At 41.7% G+C, this 26645-nt stretch overlaps 2 protein-coding genes across 3 annotated transcripts in view; both read right to left on the reverse strand.

The window, feature by feature from the left end:
• EDEM3 (ER degradation enhancing alpha-mannosidase like protein 3) overlaps window positions 1-2591 on the reverse strand; it is a 31304-nt gene extending 28713 nt beyond the window's left edge. Inside the window, exon 1 of one of the 2 annotated variants that reach the window (XM_052800995.1) lies at window positions 2270-2591. In XM_052800995.1, coding sequence (XP_052656955.1) covers window positions 2270-2436 — 167 coding nt within the window. In that variant the 5' untranslated portion in view covers window positions 2437-2591. The remainder of the gene's footprint in view (window positions 1-2269) is intronic. The other variant, XM_052800996.1, reaches the window with a different exon arrangement.
• Window positions 2592-3092: 501 nt separating this feature from the next.
• NIBAN1 (niban apoptosis regulator 1) overlaps window positions 3093-26645 on the reverse strand; it is a 72449-nt gene continuing 48896 nt past the window's right edge. The window contains exons 6-14 of the mRNA XM_052801063.1: window positions 26024-26139; window positions 15863-15967; window positions 15611-15773; window positions 14483-14670; window positions 14066-14227; window positions 11124-11234; window positions 10407-10514; window positions 8448-8559; window positions 3093-7499 (exon numbers count right to left, since the gene is read on the reverse strand). Coding sequence (XP_052657023.1) covers window positions 5776-7499; window positions 8448-8559; window positions 10407-10514; window positions 11124-11234; window positions 14066-14227; window positions 14483-14670; window positions 15611-15773; window positions 15863-15967; window positions 26024-26139 — 2789 coding nt within the window. The 3' untranslated portion in view covers window positions 3093-5775. The remainder of the gene's footprint in view (window positions 7500-8447; window positions 8560-10406; window positions 10515-11123; window positions 11235-14065; window positions 14228-14482; window positions 14671-15610; window positions 15774-15862; window positions 15968-26023; window positions 26140-26645) is intronic.

Below are 26645 nucleotides of genomic sequence, written 5' to 3' on the forward strand. Positions count from 1 at the left end.
TGCTTCACAATGGCCTTTAACACACTATCTTAGAACAGCAAGATGTATTACACTTTAATATCTGAATATCAGTAACAGATCCTCTACTAACGTACTCTACTCAAGTAAATGAAATATAGCATAATAATTTTTCCTAATTCGGCTACTTCCGTTCACTGCAGAAAGGAAAGACTATTTCTTCACCTAACATGAAATGAACTATTTGGGGATTTCTTTCAACCTCCTGTGCTTCCCCTTAAATAGCTGTAGATGTCACCAACACATTAAAGCTAGAGATGGGACACATTCCATGCTCAGCAAAAAACAGCAAATTGAATTATGTTCTGCTTGTTATCACCAATACTGAAACCAACTGACACAGCACAAATTCCTGTCTGTGATTCAGAAAAGGACCATAAGTTATGAGGTACACCTCTTCCTAGCATTAGAAGTCTTGGCAAGCAAATACTAAAGAAAACCCTTGTAGATACATTTATTTTTACATGTTTGAAAAGCTGTCAAGGTGAGAAATGCTACTATATAAAAAAGCACTGTTTTTTCTGAGACAGCACTACTTCCAATCGTTCCTCACTCGTTTACTGAGGAGCCTTGAAAGGCAAAAGAGCATGCTAATTTCTAAGCTACCACCAACATAATTCACAGTCTTTGCTGGTAAGACTGAACATAAAAGAAACAAGAACACCACAATTATATTCTAAATATCTGATTTAGTTCAATGACTTGGAAATTTAAGAAGTAGTTTTAACTCATCAAATGCATTAAGTCATCAAAAGAGCAGAGTGTGATGCTTTTTTCAGGTACTTCACAGACTACATCCAGCCTGTAGTTCTGCGATCTGTTGCAGTGGACAAAACCGCAGGGTTTGGTACACAAGTGCCATCTCCAGATGAACTAAGCATACAATGCTGTTCAGTGATGTAGCATACAGAAATCTTCTTAAAATTTCTATTTCTCTATGCGCAACTTACATTTACAGGGCATTTTCTGAAATAATTTCTGTGACTAACATGATCTTGTCATTAAATAAATACACAGATTACCTGCCGTTATTCAGGAATGACCCGTCTCGGTGCCCCCTAATAAAAACTGTGGCAAGATATTAATTGCATATGCCTGGGACATCAGATGATACAGTGAGTGCAAGTTACAAATACAAAAGTTTTAAAACCAATTGGTGAATGAAATTTAAAGTCCTTATGTAGTCACATGAAGAAAACATACAAAACATTATACACACAAAGTACCCTGAGGACCCCAGATGGAAAACCCCAGTAACTGTAAACATCAGAGTTACATATCAACTTATACCTAATGATTAATAACTGTAAGAGCATCCAGAGTGTTTCTCCAGCAGACTTTTTACATCATTATTCTGTGCAGCTGACCAGTAGATAGGAAGAGGATGATGACAAAACTGCCCCAGTAGTGTACTAAGAACATGATATGCTTGATTACATATTTGTCTAAAAAAAATCCTACTCCATGCAGTGCAATACATTGCCATCTATACTGTAATCTTTAGCCTTTGACCAAAAACTATACTAAAAGAGAATCAGCTTCTTACATGTACATGCGTGTGGGACCAAAGTAGCTTACCTTATATACAGTGACCAGGCAAGAACACGTGCAAACATTCACCTTTTTTATGACTCCCAAACACTCACATGCTCCAGAGGCATAGCCATAATTAGACCAACTGACTATGGGTTTAGATTCACCTTTGATCACTTTTACCCACAATTACACGCAACCAATGGCTGCAATCTTCAAGACTGGAGCTCCCAAGCATATGGCAGAAGGGTTTCACCCCACAGGCAGCGGAGGTGGTGAGGGGCTGCCTGCCCCAAATAGCTGTGGTGGCTTGACCCGAGGTACCAGCCCGGCTCTGGCATACGCACCTCAAACATTGATGGGAGACCGATGCCATGCATCTCGTAGAGTCTTCGGGGGGGACGGGGGGAAGGGAGGGACAGGAGAGACGTTCCCGGAGCTCTGCCGGGCGAGGGGCACATCCGCACTCGCCAAGCCCAACCCAACCCCCGGGGGTAGCGCGGATCCCCCTGCCCCAGCAGGGCGAGGGCCCGCTGAGCGGCGAGGGGACGCCGGTGCACCGCAAAGCCACCGCGGGCGGTGGGCTCGGCCCGCGCCCCGCTGGCCTCCGCCCCGGCCGCACAGGGCTCCTGCAGTCCCGAGGGAGACCCGGCGCCGCCGCCGTTCCCGCCCGCCGCCCCACTCCCGGCCTGGCCCAGCCCGCCGCGGCGGCGCTCACCCCAACCGGCGCTTCTCCTCCTTGCTCATGGCCCCGGCGCCCGGGGCGGCCGCCAGCACGGAGGAGGCGGAGAGCAGGCCAAGGGCCAGGAGCTTCCACGGCCTCCTCCAGCGGTGCCCCCGCTCGCCGCCGCCGCCGCCCCCCTGGCAGCCCGCAGCTCCGCTCATGGCCGCGGCCGCCTGCCCGCTGCCGCTAGGCCCGGCTCCGGCCCATCTCGCCCGCTGCCCGCCCCTCCCGGCGCGGCGGCCGCGGCTCCCAGCACCGACGCACAGGCGGAAGGGACCGGCCCTCCGCTTTCCTGTGGCGTAGCCAAGGAAACCGCCTCGCGCCGCCGCTTCCGGGTCCCCCCGCACGCGCCGCCCCGCCGGGCCAATAGGAACGGGACAAGAGCGCCGCGAGGCGGGAGGGCGCGCGGCGCCACGTGACGGCAGCGGGACGCCGGGCGGAGAGGGCGACGTGGACAAAAGGAAAGGCGGGAAGGGCGGGGGGGGTGGAGAGCGGCGTGCAGGCGCGGTGGCGCCGGACTACAACTCCCGGCATGCATCAGCGCACCCGGCCCCGGGCTCTGCCGGCGGGAGGGGGCGGCCGCCGGGATCTGTAGTTCGCCCTACCTGAGGCAAGGGGCAGCGGCGGGCCGGTGGCCGGGGGGCGGCTCCCGCCGGTGGCCGGGCGGGCGGGCCCAAACGGCAGCCCTCGGCCGCAAAGAGCGCGAGGCAAGCGTCTCCTTGGTCTCCCCCCCGCCCCGGCAGCCGCTGGAGGTGCATTTTTTTTCATACCCCCCCCCCAATTAAACTACCTCACTCACACACACCGACTTCCCGGCGATGGAAGGGAAGAGCTTCTTTTATTTTCGTGACAAGCGTTTTTACAAAGTTATAAACAAGATACAATGTGTTTCATATCCTGTCCTTTAAAACCCGCAACGCCACTAAATAACACGGCGGTAACATCCCCCAGCCCACTCCCCTCGGCGCTCCTAACCCTCAACCCTCCAGGCGGTGAAAGGTGATTTATTACTGCTCCTAGTTTACAAGCGAAATAATTCATTCCAGGTAAGTGTAGGAAATTCCAAGAAAGTGACAAAAATTACCGAATGGGTGGATTATTATAATTTTGGTCCAACATAACCTTGCAGATTGCTGACCTCTAACTTGCTGTCACCTCTGCTGAAGTCTGGTTAAAGACGAGAAAAATGCTACTCTATCCATTTGCAAACATCTGAATGTACAGAAAACATCTACAAAGGCAAAAAATCAGTCTGGTAGCCAGGAGGAACTTCAATTTAAATTGTGGAGCAAGGCAATGTACAGGCTAAATCTTCCCTGTTCTTTCCCATCCTACTTGTGAAAAACAAATATGCTGAGCATCTGTATTCAACAACTCAATTCTTTAATATTACAGGAAAATATTACCCAGACCTAAGCCTGCCATAGAAATAACTCAAAAATGACTATGATGGGAATATTTATGCTAAATACTTTCTGTATGGATGTATCTAATTCATATTAGCTCTAAACGGCTTTTGTAGGAAACTGCAGCCTTTTTCGCAGAGTCGCTGTCTTGCTAGTCCTCTTTTGTACAAACCACTCTATTAAAAAACCATCATGTCCCCTAATTTTAGCATGGCTAAAAGAGACTGCTGCTGCTTAACTGTAAAGCACATGTTATAAATTTGAAGTCACTTAGCATTCAGTACCAGAAATAGCTAATATTTCATAAAAACAAAGTAGCTGACAGTGAAATAACTAATGATTTGTAAAAAACTTGGCTGACAGTGGTTTGTGCGTTTACAAATTAGTATTTTTGCATGAAATACAAGGAGGAAACGAGTCAAAGTACTTTTGCAAGGAAAACATCTGTGATCTTAATGTTTCCATACCACAGTATGGCTTCTGGAATAAATAGAAGTTGCATTTATTTTACAATAGTGACATTGCAGTTGGTCCAGTTACCCAACAGTGTTCCTTACTTATGCAGTAATATTTGCCTGTTGCTCTAGTGTCAATTCTCTGTTAGTATTATAGCATATTTTGATAGCATTAAATAATAGACTTTGCACAGTTTGTTGAAGTAAAACGCCAACAGGTATTATGCTCTTGGCACTTTGTTATTTCCTCTATGGGTGTAAATCCTGCAGTCCCTACTCTATTTATCATTAATCTTTGCTGCCCTGTACTGTATTATATTTATTCAGAAACAGTCTGAAACACCAGGCCAAATTTTTAAGGTGCCTTAAACTGACCTTTAAAGTGAGGTCTTGAACTCTAAAGCCCAATTTATTAAAATACTGTTTTTCAAATCCAAACTTTTCTGTGCACAGTCTGGAAATTGTGCATGCAAATAATGCATATAAGCAACTTTATGCATAGATCATGATTTGATACGGAGATAATATGCTAACTATGAAAGCAATAGGTGTCATTTTAATAACTGCTTTTGAAAGGTGATTCTGCCCTCCAAAATCTAAGCACATGTGAATAACCTTTGGCTGCTCTTTGCTTCAGTTAACATTTGTGTCAGAAATTACATGCAATGATTATGATATTTCACAATTATTGCAATTTATTACATAATTTCTACACCTAAAAAGGCTTACAAAACTGGGTAACTCAGTAAGAATGGGAATGGCAGGACTCTTAATATTCTGTATTAGATAGCCATAAGTGAATATATTTTATGGTGGGAAGTAAAACGGAAAGATGCTGCCTAATGGTTATAGTTATTGTAAACATTCTCATCTTTCCCTTCCATAAAATAAAACAAAATAAAATAGCCATAAAGTGCTCTGGAAGGCTAAATAACCCAGAAGTGCAGAGTGGGACTGAGAAACCTGCTCCCATATTTTCCCCATTTTAAATATAGCAATAAGAGGGAAAAAAAAAAAATCAGAACACTTGCTTGTCTTTATTATCCATCAAAACTTTAAAATAATTAAGTAATCAGTTTGCAGAGTTTGCACAGAGTGTGGCTTTTGAGCAACCTACTAAATTAACTGTTTGGTTCTGTTTAACTACTAAAAGTTTTATTTATTTCCCATATACTGCATGCAAATACTAAAAGCATCATCAAATAGCAACGTATGTACCAACCACCTAAGAATCATAGCAGTACTTGTCAAATCCATGCATTTAAAAATCATGAGCTACTCCCCTGATAAAACACCTAAGAACAGTTACGTTGTTAAAATAACTTTATAGTTGGGGGTGAGTTGCTTTTGAAGCATTCAGTGGTCACATTTTCCGATTTTTTCTATAACCATAAAAGGTAGCAAGTTTTAAGTGAAAGATGAGGTTCCCCAACAGTTACCTGGTTTTAAACAGTGAGGGCTTTAACCAAAAAGAAATCTGTCACCTATCACTCAGGAATATATCTCTGCTAAAACTGCAAGAGCTGGTAATACCACAACAAAGCCCATTTCCTCCAGCCCCAACCCAAGTGAGTATTCACAATTAAACAGGGATTACTGGACTAAATAAATCCTGCAGGGCTGGGCTGAAAAACGCTTCTTATTCTTCAGAGTTTTGTTGTGCATAACTATCTTCTCTGGTTTTTTCTGTGAAAATATCTTCTCCTTCTGTGCTTTTTATTTCCGTTTGTGAAGATGATTCATCTTCTGGCTTCCCTTCACCCTCACCAGCCTCTGTATCTCCTGTAACCTCAACGGCGCTAACCTTGCCCTGCTCCAGCACCAAAGAAACTGGCACGTCTAGCAGTCCTGTTCTTGGGTTTTCTGTATCCAAAATGGGCACTTGCGTTGTGTCTGCATTTTCAGCAGGATTATGAAAAAAGCTTCCTACCTCCACCGGGATGGCATGGCTATTCCCTGCTCCTCCTTCCTCCCCTTCTAATCTTTTGCCTTCAGGCACATTTTCAGTGTGCTCCTCTGGCTGCAGTCTATCACTTTCGCAGCTTCCCACACCCGTGTACCAAATGCTTTGCTTGATCTCCACCTCTGCCTTTGCCTCCTGAGGCATATCTGAGCTTTCCACCAGCCATTCTGCTTGTGCCATATTGCAGGCCCCCTTGGACACATTCACTAAATTCGTACCATCTGTCCCCAAACTACATGAAGATGGTCGGTCCTCCTTGAACTCCGTGCATTCTGCTGCGTCTTTATTCATCATTGTCTGGCTCACCTGAATTTCTGCCGCAGCCATTTTGCTCAACTCATCATCCTCTTTATTGTGCTCCTGCAACTTTAATATCTCACCTTCACAAATCTCCTTTATGTTCTCAGCTGGAGTATCTGCTGGTATCTCAACCGTTACCATCAGCAAACTCCTTATCTCATTCACAGCACCAGGGAATTTACAACTCTCTCCTGACTTGCTTTCTTTTTCAGGATTATCCCCCAACCCCCCTTTCCCTGTGTTTTCATCCTGGGAAATAACCCCTGTCTCAGTACTTGCTCCTTGGTCTTTGCTTTCTTTTCTACTATCCTCTTCAAGCCCTGTTCCTACCACATTTTCACTCTGAGATACTTCTTCCATAATTTCTTTTTCTACCTTGATTTTCCTTTTGGCATTCCCTAAAATCTCTGTTTCTGCTACGTTATCATGTGGGGAAGTCGGCTTTATCTCAGAAACTTCTTCCTGTGCTTTGCTTTCTTTTTCAGTGTCACCGACAAACGCAGCATCCATTGCTGTTTGACTCTCAGAAGTTACCTTTTCCTCCACTGCTCCTTTATGTACCTTAAGTTCTTTTTTAGGGCTGGCTCCAAAATCTTTCACTGCAGTTTCAGTCCCAGGAGCTACTTTTTCCTCCACAGCTTTTTGCTGTGTCTTAAGCTCTTTCTCAGTGTTCGCTACAAACTCTACTTTCACCATGTCTTCATTCTCCAAAGCACTTTTTTCCTCTGCAACTTCTTGTTTTCTAAGGGTAGCTGAAAGGGACTCCCATTTCTCACTGATGTCTGTAACAACCACTTCTTCACTTTTGCTTGCCTGATCACCAGCCATATTAACAGCAGTGACTGCCTCTTTGTCTGATGACTTTCTATCATCACTATCCTTCTCCCAAGAAATTTTTTCTGTCACAATGAGTGTTTCGTCACTTTGAGTTTCAGTGTCTGACATCTCGGCTCGGGCAGTGGAAGGTTTCTTTGCGGGAGTGGTTTGTGCTGATCCTGAAGGGGTCTTCAGGTCCGTTAAGCTGGACACGCTTTCACAGGGCATATTCAAGTTATCTTCAAAGAGGTTGTGCTTCTTCATAATGGCAGCTTCTTTTATCACTAGATAAAACAGAAAGATCAAACTTTTGGAAAGACTGACAGAGGTACCTTGAAGAAGGTACACTGTTTTCCTGAGTTTCTAATGACATACATTTTGATATTACAGACAACAGTAATTTTCATTTTCAACTTGCTTTTTTAGTTTGCATTTCTTGGGGGGGTGTGTGGGGGGTGTTTATCTGTTCTGAAAAATGGAACTTCAATATTGACCTAAGCATTGCTGTAATAGAAAACTACCAGAAGACCTGTGATGCACAAAGGTAATGTTTCAATGCAGAAGTATTTACACTGCATATATGAATAAAAGTGTGCTTGTTACATTAATTATTATACTGATATTTTTGAGCAGGAATGCCAAAGAGGGTCTATTAAAACTTGCTGTGCAATACACATGCTTGTCTTTTGTCTAGGTTCTAGACAGACAAGTAGATCCAGAGAGATACAAGTGGTTTACATATCTATATATGCCATCAAGAATAGTTTAGTTTTCTGACACAAAAGCAGAGAGATCTGCAGGGAGTACTGCCCTGGCATCAGTGATGTACTGGAAACTGCATCCACCAGTACATTTCATTTGGGGAAATTAATTTTTGCTGCCATTAGATATCACCAGGCCTTTGCAAATAAGAGCATAATTTCACTTGTTGGCCCAGGAAATCAAGATAGAATGAAGTTGTCATAATTACATTTTGTTAGAAATAGGCTTGTGCCAAGCTATCACTTTGAGTTTCCCAGGTTTAGTAAAGTTGCCCCATAATCCAGATTTTAGGGCTTGCCACACACCTTTAGTGAGCTAAATGAGAACACTGCAGAATCGTAACCACCAGTCTTTGGGAAAGTGGGACCTGGGTCTGAAACAGCCAGGTTAGGACTCTGGGGAGCTCTGAAGCAAGAGCTTATGGGCCAACAGCCAAAATGTTATTACTGTCACCTCAAGAATGTTCTCACCTTTCAGGGTTTCTTCAAGCAGTGTCTGATATAAAATCTCTTCATACACATTCTCTACTTGGATCACGCTAGTGTAATCAGCAAAAATGAACTGCTCGTATTTCTGCAGCTCCTGTGCAGATAGAGAAGAAAGGAACAGATATATAAAAATGAGAGATTCTGAGAGTCCTACTTCAACAGCGCACCTTGGACATGCCATCTAGCAGGTCTTGCAATGCTCCTTGCTGGCTCTTGAGGTGACCTATTTGAACTATGAGTAAATGAACTAAATAAACAATTTATTATGCACTTATCAAACAGTATTCTTGCACTACAATTACATTTAAAAGCACTTCAGATAATTGCCATCTGCACTATAATAAACAATTCTGAAATAAATAGCTGGTGAGGAAATGTCTCACTCGCTGTTTGTCCAAGGAGGCAAATCCACAGTGAGCATGGGAGATACAGGGTTTGGTTTTGTTTTTCTAATAGGTGTGTAACTTTTCTAGCTTACTGATTTATATGCAATAGCTATCTAGGCAATAATTGAGTCATTATCACTAAGCAGCTACTTGGTGGTCTATAAAATGTAAATTAAATGACTGCCCATTTCTAGAAGAGGTGCCTACATACAAACATCTGGTGGTTTTCAAGTAAAAGGTCAAGACTTGACTGGGCTTGTCAACTGTGCCACACATTTGTTTCTGGATCTGGCTGCTCATTTCTGCAGAGGCACAAATGCAAAAGGCTCATGGGAAGTTAAACAGAAAGGTCCTGTGGGAAATTTGCACCACCACTGCTTCCCCCGTCCAGCATGACAGAGACACCATGTGGGACTCCACCCTCTCTACATGTATTCAAGGTGATGAAATGCTTGCCCCTGTGCATAGACACCATGTTTTGAAGGCACTGCTGACACCCTACAAGAGACTATTATTTGGGGGATAGTAAAGAGAGTAGTGTGACATACAGAAGACAGTGATTTTAAATATATTTTTGTAAGTTGTAAGTTTTAGTAATCCATACTCAAAGACTTGCAAGCATAACTTGGCAAAACACTTGGTCTTAAACTTGTTTTTGAAACTGAAACAAGCTGGAGAGCATCAGCAAGAGCAGCACACCATGGGTGAGAGCTTACAGCTTCCGGACACTGATGAGCATCAAGGGAAACAAAAGGGCAGAGGGGCCAGGATGGCTTAGGGCAGTCATCTTTCAGCAGGTACAGTGAAAATGCAAGAGGATATGCATGGGATTCAAGAAGGGTACAGACTATTTATTTTGAGCCAAGGTGAATAGCGTTCCAGCTGGCCCCTGATGTAACCACACTGATAACATCTCCATGAAACTCTGGTAGACGCATTTGCTGAGTATTAACCTACCTGTAAGGGCAACAGAGATCATCTCTATATGTTTGTTTCCTGATTGTTGATGCAATTACTTCCATTTAAAATCACTGAAAGCAAGTGCACAGCCTGTCTGCTTGCTGGTCCTGCTGCCCAAGCAGGCATTTGGCTTTGAAGGATGTCGTCAGCAGAGGCTGTGTATGGTCACAGCCATGCCTAGGGGTGCTGCTGAAGAGGAAAGTGCCCTCTCCCACAGACTGAATTTCAGCCTGCAGCAGGGCTGCTGAACACAAGGACAAGCTCATAACCTACAATCATAACTGTCAAGAGGAGTCCAGTCTGAGGGGACTTTAGATCTCTAGGGAAGAAATGAAACAGGGATGGGCAAAGGTCTGCAACTCTCTTTGAGGAAGCAAGCTGTATATAGTTTCCCTGTTTCCTGAAATCTTCCTCATGCTCCACATCTACCTGATCCACAAACTGGCAAATCCAAGTGTCATTTGGCTGAGCAGGCAGCCAATCTGCACAACTCCCTGAGAGGAAACAACTGTACAGAGCTGAGGATTTACTGACAAGGTGTTAATCCTTCTCTGCCTTTTATTACTGTTTCTTTTGTTTAATCACATAAACCTACCGGTTTGCACGTTGAAGCCAGTGTCTTTTGCATTGTGGGCAAAGTAATCTGTACCAGTGCTTCTTGAAATATCTTCTTCCGGATAGTGCTGCTGTCATAATCATATTGCTGTCAAAACAGACAAAAAAAGAAACAAGCCCAAATGTGTTTGGGGTTATTAATCACTCACAGAAGGAACTAGTTCTTGTTATCCTGTAACTGGTGACAGGTGAATCCCAAAGGTTACCACATCACAGGTGCACTCAGGGGTTTGAATTCCCATGCAGTTAATTTCAGCTTTTACAAAAATACTCTAAAATCTATTTTTCTGGGATCTCTTTCCCTTCATTTTTTTTATACTTAGGCTAGAAACAGCTCCCTGATCGCTCTCTCCAGGTATTTCAGAGCTGCCTCTTCCGAGAGTAATGAATTCTAGGGGAAGGCTAATTTTAAAGCTAGTAAAAAGTTATTTACCCAGATCCACAGCATCATATCCAGCTGATTTAATTGCAATTAAAGGGACTGCACATGTAAATACCTTTACAAGTGTCTGCCCAGAACTGTTTTACCCCACAAATGAGCAGCTTTGCTAAGTGCCACCAAATCAGTATTTCCAGCTGGATGGTAAGAGATATCTTCTTTCAAATACTGTGATAAATTCACATAAGATATATTCTCTGTTTCCGAAAAGGCAGAACCCAAGGTCTTCCTGTGCAAATGCTGCTACGTTACATTTACCTTCAGTACTCTCAGCTTGACTTTTTCAATGGTTGTTGCAAATTTCGCTGGGTCTGCCTGGTGACTTGGAGAGAACAACTGCTCAAAAGTATAAACTGCATTTTCCATCAGCTAAAAATAATAATTAAAAAATCTGTTAAAGACCAGTAACATAAAATTCCTACATATGTGAAGAAGAATGTTCAATGTAACCATTAACTCAAATTGTATTTTTGAGAAGGTGAAACAGAGAAAGAATAATGAGCCTAAAATCAATAAATATTTCAAGTACTTTAAATGATTGTGGAAGGGGAAGAAAAGCCTTGTTTAGTTTAGATTGCAACACTCAGTTTTGGAATGGGAAACCCCAAAATTAGATTATCTAATGCAAGAGAATAAGAAAATGAAACTACAGGCAGGTCAATACTAGGAAGTCTGCTAAGGTAACTAAACAAACAGTTTTATCAGCAAACTTACTCAGAGTAGATTAATTTATATTGTCCAAAAATTTTCTGCTGTATTTCAGTTCTCTGAAGGCTAACATGAACAGAAATGTTGCAACAAACTAATAAAACTAAGCCTTGGTATCATTATTATGCTATTATAGCTTTCTTGTATAGGTTTAATCTCATGTCACAATCTAAACTGATGGTGACAAAGACAAAAAGTAGAATCGATCATCTATATATAAAGGCCATAGACAAAACTCATTATCCCTAATAAGAAGACTCCCCCATTGACTCCTACCAGATTCTAATGGTCTCAATCATTAATACTGCAGATAATTTTTTTAAAAAGTAATTAATCAGCAGCTTTCCTTATAATACAAATAGTTATCAGCAAAAATCACACAGAGTGCAATAATTTCTCACAGAATTATGTTAGGCTTGCATTTGCCATATTTTCAGGTTATCCAGAGATTCATTAAAAATATTAAACCCCCTACTCTGAAAAGATATTTCAGAAAAACAGTTCTGCAAGTGGTAATTATGTCTATTTAATGACGTTTTGCCTTTTTTACCTAAGTGTTTCCATTCAAATTTTAATATATTCTTATTGGAGAAGTACAGGGACATCCACAGGGAGGCTGTCCACGTGGCCGGGTCTTCCTTTGCATCACATAGGACCATCCCAGTCAATATACATAGCCAGCCATATACTACAGAGGACTTCTTGTAGTTTGTAAATGAATATGTACCTACTTATGGAGAAGACATGCTTTTAATTCCTCCTTGGCTAGTAATATTTTCATGAATGGAAATACGCAGTGACAAATGTTGAAGGCCGATTTTTATAACTGACTTTGCAGATATTGTAGGATTGGACTATATAGTCTGTATTTATAAATGGAAATGGAGAAGATAGACGTTTACCCAATTTGTCCGTGCATCAGAAGGCTGTACAATAAATGCTCATGCACTGCAAGACCGTGGATACAAGAAAAAGACAGGATCAGTGTAGAGTTAAGGCTAATTAAAAGATGAACTGCTGACTTTTTATTTCCATTTTTATATGAAGCAAATCACAAACTGGCATAGTTCTGGTGAAGTCAGTAAAGCTGCTTTATTTATGCCAGTTGAGCATTGTGCTCCCAAATTTCCTAAAATTGGCCACTAGAGGATGCCAAGCTCCCGAGCCAAGGAATCCTGCTCCAGCCTTCACCCGAGCTAGAGTTAAGCCAAACGCTTCTTTTCACGTTAAGACTACGTAAGCTAGACATGTCTGACCCTACTTGTTAATAAAATAAATGTCCACGGACACAAAGTGAAACTACTTACTATTTTTATGAGAAAAATACCAGCCTTTTAAGGAGAGAAAAGCAATTAACAGCATTTTTAGAACAACTTGTGCTTTAATTTATTTATTGTGAATTTTGACTCATGTTCTGTTCAGAAAAAAAACACCCCTTGGTTTGTATGGGATCTATTTTCTGTCTGCTTCTTTGTCTTGACTCATGGTCTTCACTTACTGAAAGGCATTTTATTTGGCAGCATTTTGGAACGGTCCCTACTGAAAGACCCAGACATGAAATCAGAATTTTATTTCTGAATAATTCTTTGGCTGCTGATCATGGCTGTACTTAGAAGACCTGCTTTTAGGAAAACCCTGTCCCAGCACTGTGCTAGAGAATCACTTTCCATATTCATAACTCCCACTCCATAGAACTGGACCAGCTTCATTTCACAAGATTACCAACTAGATTATTTAGTTTCTCAACTATGGATTAAAAACACAGGATTCAACATAGAGCCACAAGGCCAAATCTGCCTTGTGATCTGGCAATCAAGTCTACTGGCCAGCTCCTAATAGATTTCTGGCCAGGCATCCGGAAGAAATAAAATGAAAGCAAAATTATAGCCTATACCAATATAGACTAGAGGGTAAAATGAGGTGGAATTCATTTTTCATCTGAAATGATGTAGTCACTTCAACCATTCCCATGAGAAGTGAAGTTGGTTAAAGCACCTACATGCAGCTACATCCAGAGATGTCATCTGTGTCCAAGTAATTGCCAGTTTCTAACATTAATTGCCTTACTTTATATTGATAGGAAAATAAACTATGAAGGAGAAGACATTCTATTTTGGTAAAATATATCTAAGACCCTTCCTGCAAAATCAACCCTTGAGAATGGAAATCAGGTAGATTTTAGCCACCCCATTGGTTACAAGCTCAACTTTCTCTGGTGCTGAGACACTAAGAATTCAGAACATGAAAGTTCAGGGAAAAGATGATCCGTCCAAAATTTTTGTGCCTTGCTGAAAGACTCACACACATGCAACCTCAAGAATATAAATGTCAAACAGCTTCTAGCTGTGATTTTCTTAGGTTTTGTTACCTGTGCTTTGATTGAGAGATATTGTGGGACTCTTGCGCAGCTTTTTATCAAGATTACTTTGAAGCCGATTAGAAGGATAAACCTAACCTGTTCTCCCAGGAGGAAAAACTGGATCTTACAGTACCTCTTGCATGAAGTTCTGTGTCCTCTGAATCACAAAATCAATGTGATACACCTTGAAGCGACTCTTGAGGTCTTGAAGGAGCTCCTGGAGGAGGTTCACTTTCAGATAGCAGGGCTCCATTTTCACAGAGTTGAATGGTAGGTTCATGAGCTGACCCATGTTCTGCATTCCAGTGGAAGAAGAACAGGTTTTGAGAGAAAGCAACCAGAGGTGAATTTTCAATAGAGAATGTAACAGTGGCCCTAAACCAAATTCTGATATCCGCACTCCAGTTGCACAAATACCACAAGACTCTCTAAATGACAAAAGCAAGTGCTAGCATACTACCACCTGGGAAAGCAAATAGTGTGTCAGTCAAGCTCTAGCTAGAAGGTCCTTGTGCTCATGTAAAAGGCTCCAAATATATTTTTGTCTTACCTCCTTTAGCTTCATGATATCATTTGTCTTCTGGAAGTCCTGGATGATTTCATTAACTTCTTTATCAAAAAGGGAGCGGACTTCAGTGAATCCAGAACTCACTGGACCCATGAGCTCCTCTAATATGGATGTGAGAAATGGCTGGATATTTTCTGTGCAGCACTTCTGGGCAGGCTCAGAAACGGTGGCTGGAGTGTCAGACAATACAACGGTTGCATTTAGGCTACTAAGAGATACAGTGAAAAAAGTAATCTGAACTGATTTACTTTAGAATTAATTAAATGACTCCATGTTTTTCCCTGGAGTCACACCTCCACACAGATGATAAGGGTGGTGAAAGGAGAGTTTATAGTTTTATGAGTGACAACAAAACATCTTTTCCCATGCCCCACCTAACCAAATGCTAGCAGCTTGGGGGCACTGTGAGAGCAGAGGAAAGGGCAGCTCTAAGTATTGATACATACTGGGAGGTTTGCACAGAGCATGGCCATGGTGACTCTGTAAGTCAACAGAACAACCTGAGTTTTATCAAAACATCTCCTAAATTATCAGCTATTTATTTATTTGCTAGCTTAAGTAACATCAACTAATGTTTTGCCTGCTTTTTACACTCATTTTTTCTATTCATAGCAAAATTATAATTACTTCACATAGCAAAATTATAATTACTTCACATTAGTTTAAAACCACCTAAGAAGCCCTTTGGTTTAAGTATTCTTTGGTAGCCTATGAATTTGTCACATAACCAGAACCTGGTTTTGTGGTGCATTCCTAGACATCAAAACCACTATACTTTTAATTATGCTCATGTGACCCATGTCTTCATTACATAAGGCTGTCCAAGTGAAAATGAAAGCAGAATGAGCAACTCTAATCAGGATATGCAAAACCTGTCAGGTCTAGCTCCAACTTGAGAAGAACTGGTACTTTCACAGACACAGAGGCCACAGGTATCAGTTCCCATCAAAGGCAGCGGAGGCTCAAAGCATTTGTTCTCTGAAAATTAGTGCGTCCAGTTGGATTTTTCAAAAGACATGAGGATTTCAAAACAATGACATATGGTAATATGAGCAACACAACGGGAAATATTAAAAAATTGCTCCAAAACACAGCCGTTCCTCCACTAACCTTTGATTTTTCCAGCTAAGAAGTTCTTCGAGTTCAGAATCTGATCCATGTCTGAACGAATGGTTCCTTCCAGAGCTTTTGCAAAATCTCTGCATTCTTCTTTCAAGGTACTTAAGCCTTCTGACACCTGCTGCTGGACTAAGCCGTAAGTTTCTTCTACGATCTAAACCCAAATTAAATTAAGAAACATAGATAGGAATCAGCACATGCAGAAAACTGAGAAACAACCACTCTGCAAATATCAGTACTTACACCAAACCAGGCCCGCTTCCTATCGTTCCTCTTTCCTTTCATTTTAGGCAGGATCATCGTCTGAAGGTTAGGCAGGAGTTCCTCCATCACAAGGTTGCTCAGGATCTACATGGTCAGAAAATTAAAATGACATGTTCACACACTGTTCTTCATCTGAAAACTGAGCACTCGCATCACATAGTGATGTGCAGAACATGCAACCTCAAATATACAATGGCTTAGCTATCCCAGGTTGCCAGGAGGACTGGATTTAAAATATTAGGTATGCCTGAGGGAAGCTCCATGCATTCAATCTGAAGCATTTTTCACTGAAAGACTTTGAGAGACCATGCAACAACTGACAACAGATGAACTAAGATGCTGAACTAAGATGTTCATTAAATTTACTGCATGCTATTATGAAATTGCCATGTGCAAATCAATGATTGATATCAGCTGAGCAACCAGATTAAAAACATTTGAAAAGTTGGTTTGCTGGCTACTGCTTCCCCCAGCTGACCTTGTTCTGGGACACTCACACCTGCCCCAGGGGAGGTATCATCAAAGATAAATTGTTCTAAAGAGTCATCAGACAAAGGATGCTTCTGATAGGAAGATAATTGGCTAAGAAAAGAAAGATAAGATTGTACAAATGTGAATCTCTAGCACTTTTTTGGGTGAGCACCAACTTCACAACTCGAACAAGAAAAGGAGATCCCAGGAAAACAAGATATAGGACAGAAATGGAACCCAAAAAACAACAGTGGGTAATCTGTGAATCAAATAATTCTACTCTATCTGATTTTTTTTTTCAAAAATATGTAACATGATCCAAAAGATTCATTAGTTCTAGCCTAATCCTGAGGCAAAAGGGATAAAATAAGTAGCTGTTGGAGTTTGTGAGAAACTTTTCAAGCAATTTCTTTTGTCACTAAAAGAGAACTATACTGCTCTAAAAGCAGTAAAACCTTCACATTGTAGTATTCTTATACATTAAAGTCTCCTCCCAACACCTCCAGATTCTTGAACAAAAACCATATGAAATATATAACCTAAGAAGATATTCTGTGACAAAGGTACACCACAGCAGAAAGGCAGGGGGAAGAAAAGTGTCAAAAGGACTTCTACACATCAAGCATTTGTGATCGAATGTAGGAAAACTGAGGAAAAGATATCATTGCCCCATTTTTTTATTATTTCTGTAAGTATATTATCGGTCTATCATTGCTGTATTTTTCTAAATTGACACTGAGTACTTTTCTCCCTCAAGAACATTTTCACTCTCAAACAGGGTTCAGTGGTTGTAGAAGAGATGCATCACCCTCTCTGATCCCAGCATCTAACTGGCAATTCGGTCTTGCAGATGGTTCCAGTTAGAAAGAAAAGACATCAGACTGGGAATACAGATGATACCAATTTGGGGGAGTGGTCAATACGCTAGCAAGCAAGGCTGCTATTCAGAGGGACCTAGATGGGCTGAAGAAATTGGTGGACAAAAACCTCATGAAGTTCAGCAAAAGCAAATGCATAGTCCAACATCTGGGATAGAACAATCCCATGCACCAGTCTGGGCTGGCAACAACTGGCTGGAAAGCAGTTTTGCAGAAAAGGACTTGGGCATCCTGGTGGACAAGAAATTCAGCATCAGTCTGTAGGGTGCCCTTGCAGCAAAGGGCAACAGCAGGTCGAGGGAGAACGTTTCCTTCTATTCAGCACTTGTCGGACCACAACTGGTGTGGTGTCCAGTTTGGGGCTCCCCAGTACAAGACAGATCTTGCTGGAGTGAGTCCAGCAGAGGCCACCAAGATGGTCAGGGGACAGAGCACATAACGTGAGGAGAGGCAGAGGGAACGGGGTTTGCTCAGCCTTAAGATGATAAGGCTCAGGGGAGACCTTATTGCTGTCTACAACTACTTAATGGAGGATGTTGGGCAGACAGAGCCAAACTTCTCTTGGAAATACACAGGGAAAGGAAAAAGGCGATGGCTACAAGTAGCAGCAAGGGAAATAGTAATCAGGTATTAAGAAATATTTTTCACCATGTGGGCAGTCATGGGAACAAGTCATGCAATCTCCAACCTTGGATATCTTCGGAACTCAATTGCACAAAGCCCCTAAAGTTGGCTCTTCTTTTGAGTGGGGGATTGGGCAAGATAACCTCCAGAGATCCCTTTTTAACTACATTATTCTGTGGTTCTCTTGGTAGCGTAACCCAACTTTGTACAGAAGAAGCATCAAAGTCTGGCTTCTTTGATACAGAAAGAATGAAACAGTGTGAGATGGATTCCTGGTTTCATTCACTGGCACCCATTTCAGAAGTTTTCTTCAGTATCACCCACTCTGTCAGGCTTTGCACTAGATTTGAACTACAACTTCTTTCTTGCCCATCCCATTCAGATGCACCAAGCTGGCAATAAATACACAGAGTTACAGGCACACATCTGGTTTTGAAAGTCTAGGCTTTCCTCTCCATTTTTATTTATGGACACTGTATCTCTGGCCTGAGAAAGCTGCAAGACCTCTCTTTCTCCTGTGCTTTCCTCTTGCTGTTGGCCAACGAGGCAAACTATGCAAGCAGAGAGCAGCAGTTCATCATGGGACCTGCCCTATTTCTATTTCTTTGTGATCTCGGGTCTCTGAACATTTTTCCTATGGAGGCATCTATCAGTGCTGGTGATATATGCTGGATTCTTGAATTTCTCTACTTAAAAGCGTCTCAGTTTTGAACTAAAGACCTCAGTCCCTTATTTGGTTCAGTCATTACTCATCCTCATGATTCAGAGGAGGGAGGTGTTGTGGACACATATTTAGCTAACAGTCGCAAGAGCGTTCCAGATGCCTTTAGAAGGCCTCGAACAGAATAAACAAGAAGACAAAAAAAGAAAGTTACCAGTTAGAAGAACACAGGTGCACATTCCATGATAAAGGGAACTTGGCACAAAGAACCTCAATTCGGCAGTTTGTCTTGACCAATTAGACTGAGACAAGTTTCGCATGTTTTAGTTGACATAACCAATTATGTCCTATGTTTATGCGCGTGTACAGAGTTAGTATAACCAATTATGTCTTATGTTTATGCGCATGGACACTATATGCTTGCATGCGGTAACCAATCAGAGCTTTTAAGGAACTTAGAGAATTGTATAAGAATGATCTGCTATGTTCAATAAACTGGCAACTTTGATCATCATATTGGTGTGCTGTCATCCGTCCCCGCATGGAATTTCTCTACATCTGGCGACTCCAACGTGATCTGGTAAGGAACAAGAGGGGAACGCTAACAACTGAAAAGGCGAGGGAGATTGCCGCGGATGCCGGTGGGCTTATAAGAAAGCGCCGGGCTGCTCGAGAGAGGCAGGAATCGTAAGCTTACGTGATAAAAGGCGGCATGGGTATGGCAGCATCTGCAAAGGAAAAGGCAGCCGTAAAGACATTTATGAGGCTGGTTGAAAAAACAGAGACGGATATTAAAAAGGACAGAAACCTTTTAATTAGTGTGGGTACAGCTTTTGAGCTTAGTACCTGGGAAGCTATCGGAACCTCCCTATGGGATGAAATTAGTGACGGGTCTAAAGAAGTCAAAGGTCTTGCAACTTTATGGAAAGTAATTAAGACAACTCTGCAAGAAATGAAAGCAGATCGTAATGCATCTGCGTCTGCTTTTGCTGCTCTCTCTCCAACCGCAAGCAAAGGGGAAACGCGGGGAGAAAAACATAATGCAGCGAGAGGGACTTTTGGCTTCCCTGGAGCTTGTCTGCCTGCTTCTGTGCCCTTGACTTCTGCTCCACTCCCTGGGACTGCCGATATTAATCAGCCATCTGACAGTTCCCAAGCCTCCCTAACCGTACGCTTAAAGGAAACCCTACAGAATCAGGAAGCGAGTAAAAATCTGCCTATGAGAAAACAGCCCCCAGAGATCGCCGCTCAACATGAACAAATTATACCTAGCATATACCATCCGTTGCCTCCGTCTACGCCTGGATCGCCTCAAGAGCATGAAGAGGGGCTGGAGCCTACTTCGCAGCAGTTGCAGTCAGTAACAGAAAAGCTGGCACAGCTGGAGGCTGCTGTGAAGCGAGAAAAAACGCCAACCGTATCCTTTGATGCACCCCCTTTTCCACCCCCCCTCGCTTTCCTCCTCCTCACTGCATTTGGCCTGTTATGGGTGATACACATAAGTGAAGAATGGATGATCCAACAACCAAAACAGAATGTATGGGTAACTTTGGCGAACATAACGCATCAAGAAGCTATATGTCTTTCTGTCGCTACCCCTGAAAACCCTTTTTCTACCTCTTTGGTGGGGTTACCTCTAGACACCTGGCCAGATCCAAAGCCTGAATTTTCCCTTTGTACTAACCCACAATCCTGTGTTGATAATTGGGACGGTGTGTATGCACACCTGCCTCAAGTAATGCAAGAACCTCAAGAGTTAGAGTTGTTAGGATCAGTCATCATGAATGCCTGTGTGATGTTTAATTACACCTATAACACCACTCGAAAGGGTCAGAATGTAAATGCTATTTTGCCTGTATATAGAAATGCTACAGCTTGGTGTAACTATATCTATTCCAGAATATAACGCTCTTTTTTTCTATTCCAGCTGCTGTTTTTAATTTGTGGGGATAGAGCGTGAGGGTGAATTCCATCGAAACTTAACGGGAGGCCATGTAGCCTCAGACAACTTACGTTACTAACACCCGATATCAATATGATTCACAGTAAAAAGGCTCACGATAACTGACACAGGGTTAAGTGGATGGCTAGCAAGTTTGGGAATTACGGGATGGTTGAAAGATTTGCTTATGCATGGCTTAGTTATTTTAATTGTAATATTAGCAGTTGTAATGATTGTACCACGTATCATAAAAATAGTTGAACGTATGATTGCAAAAGCATTTCATGTAACTTGGCTTGCACAAAAACAAAAAGGGGGAATTGTGGGAGATTTCATGGAAAATGGGGGACATTTCTTTGAGCCTGATTATTTAGAGTTAGCATAAGTAGGCCGCAGTTAGCATGAGTGGGCCGGAGTACGTGACAGCTGCAGTATGAACGGACTTTGAACCACCAGAAAAACAACGGACATGAGGAACTTGGACAGTGGAGCAATTAATAAACAAGATAACAGAACTGCAGAGGCAAGAAGGGGCTGCAAGAGCTTTAATGCAATTAAGAAAGCTGTCATTTCAGCTTAGAGCATTTAGCTGCAGGATGGGGACTTAGGAGTTGGTTTGTATCTTTGTTAAAAATCGGGGTTTCTTTTATTCTTGTGTATTTTATTAGGTATAATGTTGCTTTTACTGTGTTTAATTAATTGTGTCCATAGATCTTTGCAAAGGGCAGTACAGCAGGTGTTAATTGATGAAAAAAAAAAAAAGGGAGTAGGGAATCTCTCTCCACAAGAAAAGTTAGCTAAAGCCACTTATGTTTTAAATTTTCTAAATCGTTGGTCTGATGCAGGCGGTCCACCAATATTTAGACACTTTTTATCCACATATCAGGAGCGGCCGGAAATTAGGGATACAGGCCCACGATGGACTCCCGCTCGATTTGTACAACCATCATCATCTGGAACATCCTAGATGGTGCGGCAATATGAATACCACCTCAGCCAAAAACTAACGTGTAGGTCACCTTGGCCAACATAACAGGTCAAGATTCTCTGTGCATTGCAACTGCATCACAAAGCCCATGAACCAGTAGACAGGATGGCTATGACTTGTGCAGCGCACCTGGCCAGCGAGCGCATGCGTCATAGGCTCCCCATATTGCAACCGAGGCGGATTTTGGCACCCGCTGGCCACGTGTGCTGAAATCCGTTCCTCTGCAAATGTATAAATACTGGGATTTTCCGAAGAGCATCGGGCTGGTGTATGGCAAGGCCATCGTTGCCTCCGTGGGGACGCCCACATAAAGCTGGCACCTACCGATTGCTGGGCTGAGTTTGCGGCGCAAGACGGCACAAGAATGTACAGATGGTCCATCTTTCTCACAGTCCTCGGATGGATGTAGTCATGGATACTGACGCAAGCCAAAGAAAACATCTGGATGACCCTGGCTGACGTGACTGGACAAGATTGCTTATGCCTCCGTACAGCAACACCAAGCAATCCCTTTTTCACAGGTTTAATAGGGGGTTCCACTGGCATCAACGAAGTTTAAGAACTTATTGATGGAGACCCCTGTGCAGCAGGTCATGGACTCAATGGATGGGAATGCCTGGTTTCCACGGATTGGGCATTCACCCTCATTGCCACCCCAGGAATCACAAATTCTGGGGTCCCTGAATACAGATTGGTGTAGTATTATCTGATTTACTGTTAAATGTAGATAGTATTAGACACACAACCTTACAAAAGAGAGCTGCTCTTAAATCATTAAAGATAGTTTTGATTTATCTCGTAGTGTTTTTTTGTATTTTAATTTGTGAGCCTTGTATGTTGCAATGTGTTTAAAAATTAATTGATAGATCAAGTAAGGCTGTGTTAATTGACAAAAAAACAAAAAAAGGGGGAATTGTTGTGGACACATATTTAGCTAACAGTCGCAAGAGCGTTCCAGATGCCTTTAGAAGGCCTCGAACAGAATAAACAAGAAGACAAAAAAAGAAAGTTACCAATTAGAAGAACACAGGTGCACATTCCACGATAAAGGGAACTTGGCACAAAGAACCTCAATTCGGCAGCTTATCTTGACCAATTAGACTGAGACAAGTTTCGCATGTTTTAGTTGACATAACCAATTATGTTCTATGTTTATGCGCATGTACAGAGTTAGTATAACCAATTATGTCTTATGTTTATGCACGTGGACACTATATGCTTGCATGTGGCAACCAATCAGAGCTTTTAAGGAACTTAGAGAATTGTATAAGAATGATTTGCTATGCTCAATAAACTGGCGACTTTGATCATCATATTGGTGTGCTGTCGTCCGTCCCCGCATGGAATTTCTCTACAGGGAGGGACATCTTTTATTTCTGGATGTGTTCATTTTCTGTTCATAGATCTTGCCCAGGTGTGTTTGTACTGGCCCACAGTTACAGATGCACAGCTGCCAATTTATGACAGAGGCAATACTATCGTGCATGCACTACACAGAATGGCATATAAACCTTTCATCAAGGCTGTTTATCTGCCCCAACTGTACAGCACATATGAGGTTGTCCACAGCCTCTTGAAAGCTTTGAAGTGCAGTAGATAGCCTGCAAATCACAGAGAGATATAGTAACCCTATAAAAAAGCAGACAAAATGCATCTTAAGGTTTTCTACATATCTCATTTACTCTGGGTAAAGGATTACTACCTTGCTCAACAGTTTCAGTAAAGTCTCACAAAGTACACAGTTCTCCTTCCTCTCCAGTGGGGCTTGAACAGAGTTTATGCTAAGTGATGTGTATTTGAACCCAGCTCTTTTTCTTGCTTCAACAACAGCCCAGCACAGTCCTCACTGAAGGATCACTGCCCTGATGCACCCAGCTGCTGGCTGAGCCAATACAGAGTGCCAACAGCACTCAACTTTACATTTTCATCATGCCAGCGCTTTTTCATTCGTGCCATTTCATTTGTGTCAGTGCTTTCTGACATTCAACCTCATGTATTACAGCTGCCTGAGTGGGCTTTAGGCATGCACCAACAACATGACAGGGAAATGGCAGGAATTTAGACAGCAAAAGTAAGTAAGAAAGGGCTCTGACTGCATGCCATGTAGTGGGAAAAAAAGTACCTCCCAGGCATAAGACAGCCCCTACAGAAATATCACACACAATACCCTACTTACAAATATACCTCTAATATACCTATAAAATGCAATATCCTATTATTGTTGTTTTGTGTAACTTAAGTACTTATAGATTATGCCACAGCACCACTTTAGATTCAGCTATGCTGACTCAAATACCTGTCAAAACCAATGGACTAAGTCAGGCCCTAAACTGATGGGTCACTTAAAAAAAAATCTCATGAATAACCCAAACTGGAGCACCGCAGGCCAAATAATGTGACCATGGATCAAACATATTCTGAAGAATCTGAGCTCTCCAGAAACATTTTTAGGAATGCTGGATTGGCTTTATGCTTTTGTACTGAAAGGTACACTGTAGGGGTCTGGGGGGGTTTTAATCGCTTATTCAGCTATCCTTGATTTACCAATATGTTATTTCTACATTCATGTAGTACTGATCAATGGAGTTATGCTAGTATTAAATCGGTGTGTTGTAGTGCTCTCACTATGTGGCTGTACCGTTGCTTATAACAAGCGTCAAAAATTTCCTGGTTTTAACCCTATATTTCAGCACTTAACCTACAGAAATACCATCTACAATTGAATTCATCCTTTATTAGTAATGAAACCTTAAAAATGAAAAAGAACAAAAACAAAACCAGGAAAAGGAACTTCTACAACACAAAAAAACTTTAGTAGGTCTTCAGCCAAGTGACTGGAAACTTGCTAATATTACATCCATGTTGCAGTACCTAAGCAGAAATGCATGCGCTAATGCTGCAGAGATTCTGTCATTATAAATAAATATCAGGGAATATATTTATCGGCATTCTGCAGAGATTTTTACACCAACAAATCGTAGCTTGCTTGTTCCAAACCATTCACTTAGCTTGGGTATTTGCCTAAAATAATTATTATATTTGGTCAAAGCAGGCATGAGAACACACTATACTTACAGAATGAATTATTACTAAGAAGATAATAGTGTAACTAGTCTGGATGTCTTCTGATTACAGTTCTCTTGAGGTATATGGGTTATGAGTAAGTAGTTGGCAAGCAATAGGAAAAATAAAACATAAAATGAAACTAGCACTATAATAGCTCCATAACTGGAGGGAGGAGGGAAGAAGAGAAAAAGCCTTACTCCCTCCACTGGAAGGATGGAACTCCTTATACTAAGGAATTTATTGTCCCATGTTAGCAGGAAACTTCAATCCCTGACATGATGGCACAGGGAAAGACAATGTTTATAGATTCTTCTCCAGCCTCCACATTTTTCAGCATTTCAAAGGTAGACTTCTCCTAAAAGAATAATCTGGTTTCTTAAAACCCTGGATTGTCAACTCTTCATCAGGCTTTCTTCCATTTTCCCAAAGGGAAGCCAGATTTCATTACGGAAAACACCAAGCAGCTGGTACTAAAGTAAATATTTGCTGCTGAGTGCTCAGTGCTTTGGAAAAAAATTATAAATCAGAGCCCACATAAAGTCTCAATTGCACTAAAAGACATCTGGAGTGATGCCAGGGGGATCAATGGAGTTGTTACTTCAGCTACCATCAGTGCTCCAAAGCTGCTCACTCAGGTGCTCAAATATGGACCCAGACCCTGAGCTTAGCATCTCATTTCTGAAGAACTGAAGTACACAAATTTCTGGTGTTTAAGTGTGACTGTTACTATGCAAGACTGTTTCAGAAGTCTGGCACAATAAGTAGGTCTACTAGTTTATCCACTCGGGACTAAAAGCTTCATTCCCGAAGAATGGGAAAAAGCAAAATGAAGAGATTCTTCAAAATTTATGTTTAGCTGCTATTCTGTTCTTTGTAAAGCCTGATCTCCTTCAATGGCATCTGGAGGCATTAGAGAACAAGCAACAGGGAACTGTTGTGTTTAGTAACAAAGGTAATAGCAACAGAAGAAAAAAATATCTCTTACCTGCAAAATAGCTGTCAGGAAAGACAGAAAAACAGCACAGCCCAATGCAGCTGACAGCGAGTATCTGCTGCATACAGGACGTGGGTTCTGAGTTTGGTGTGTATTGCTTTTGGTCTCACTGATTTACTAAAACTATAAACAGCAGCAAATGTGGTAGCAAGATGTTAGCAAGTGCCTTGTTATAGACACAGCAGTTATTCACCAACTGACCCCATGGCATAAAATTAACGTAGATCTATGAGCTTTTTGTGGAAATGTGGCCATCACTACATTTCAGCACAACACAACAACTTTAGTTCACAGCACACTTCCTTTCACTTTCTAGCAAAAAACTGAAAATGGGGTTCATTAAAAAAGAATCACCACTTACATACCAGTAAGAAGTATCTTGAAATCTTGGGTATTTCTACTGACTAGATTTTAAAAAAAAAATGCCATTTTTTCCACAGAGGCTTTACAACCTTCACTATCCTCAGAGCTGCCATATCCAAAGCCAGAAAAAAAATCTGGAACATATTCTTTTACCTCTTTTTCGTTGCCAGTTATCATTTCCCACATCCCATAGTGGCCTTTCTCCTGCCGGAAGAACTGAATGGCTTCTAAGAATGCCTCGACTTCATACGTGGTCTGCTTGAGAAAATCTAAAGAAAACAAAAAGTAACACAAAGGATTTACCCATGAATAACCTTTAAAAAATAACCATCTTTTTTTGATCCATTTTCCTGTTCCATGTGCATCTAGCTGTAATATTTTTAAATAATTTACTAAACCTGAATGTCTGAAGACCTTGGGCTTTCATTAAGATTTAGAAGCATAATGTTGAACTATCACATTGCACATATGAACCATCACAAGCCATCCCATCTAAGTTGATAAGTTAAACCAACACCAGCAGATGTTAATATGGAGCACATGATAAGGTAAGAATTTTCCAGCAGCAAGCCTTGTCTGTGGTAGACTTTGGTAAGGCAGTCATTAACATATGAAAGCTCATCCCTTGCCTTTATACCTGTGAGCAGTGTAAGATGGCACATGGGAAGACTTTGACAGCACGTACCAGGGCCAAGAGTTGGGAGCTTCTGCTTCTTTAATTTAAGATAAGCATTGAGAATTTAAGATAACAATAGTCAGCTGATTGCAACATGTT

Source organism: Harpia harpyja, chromosome 11 (genome assembly GCF_026419915.1).
Source record: "Harpia harpyja isolate bHarHar1 chromosome 11, bHarHar1 primary haplotype, whole genome shotgun sequence".
Taxonomy (NCBI): Eukaryota; Metazoa; Chordata; class Aves; order Accipitriformes; family Accipitridae; genus Harpia; species Harpia harpyja.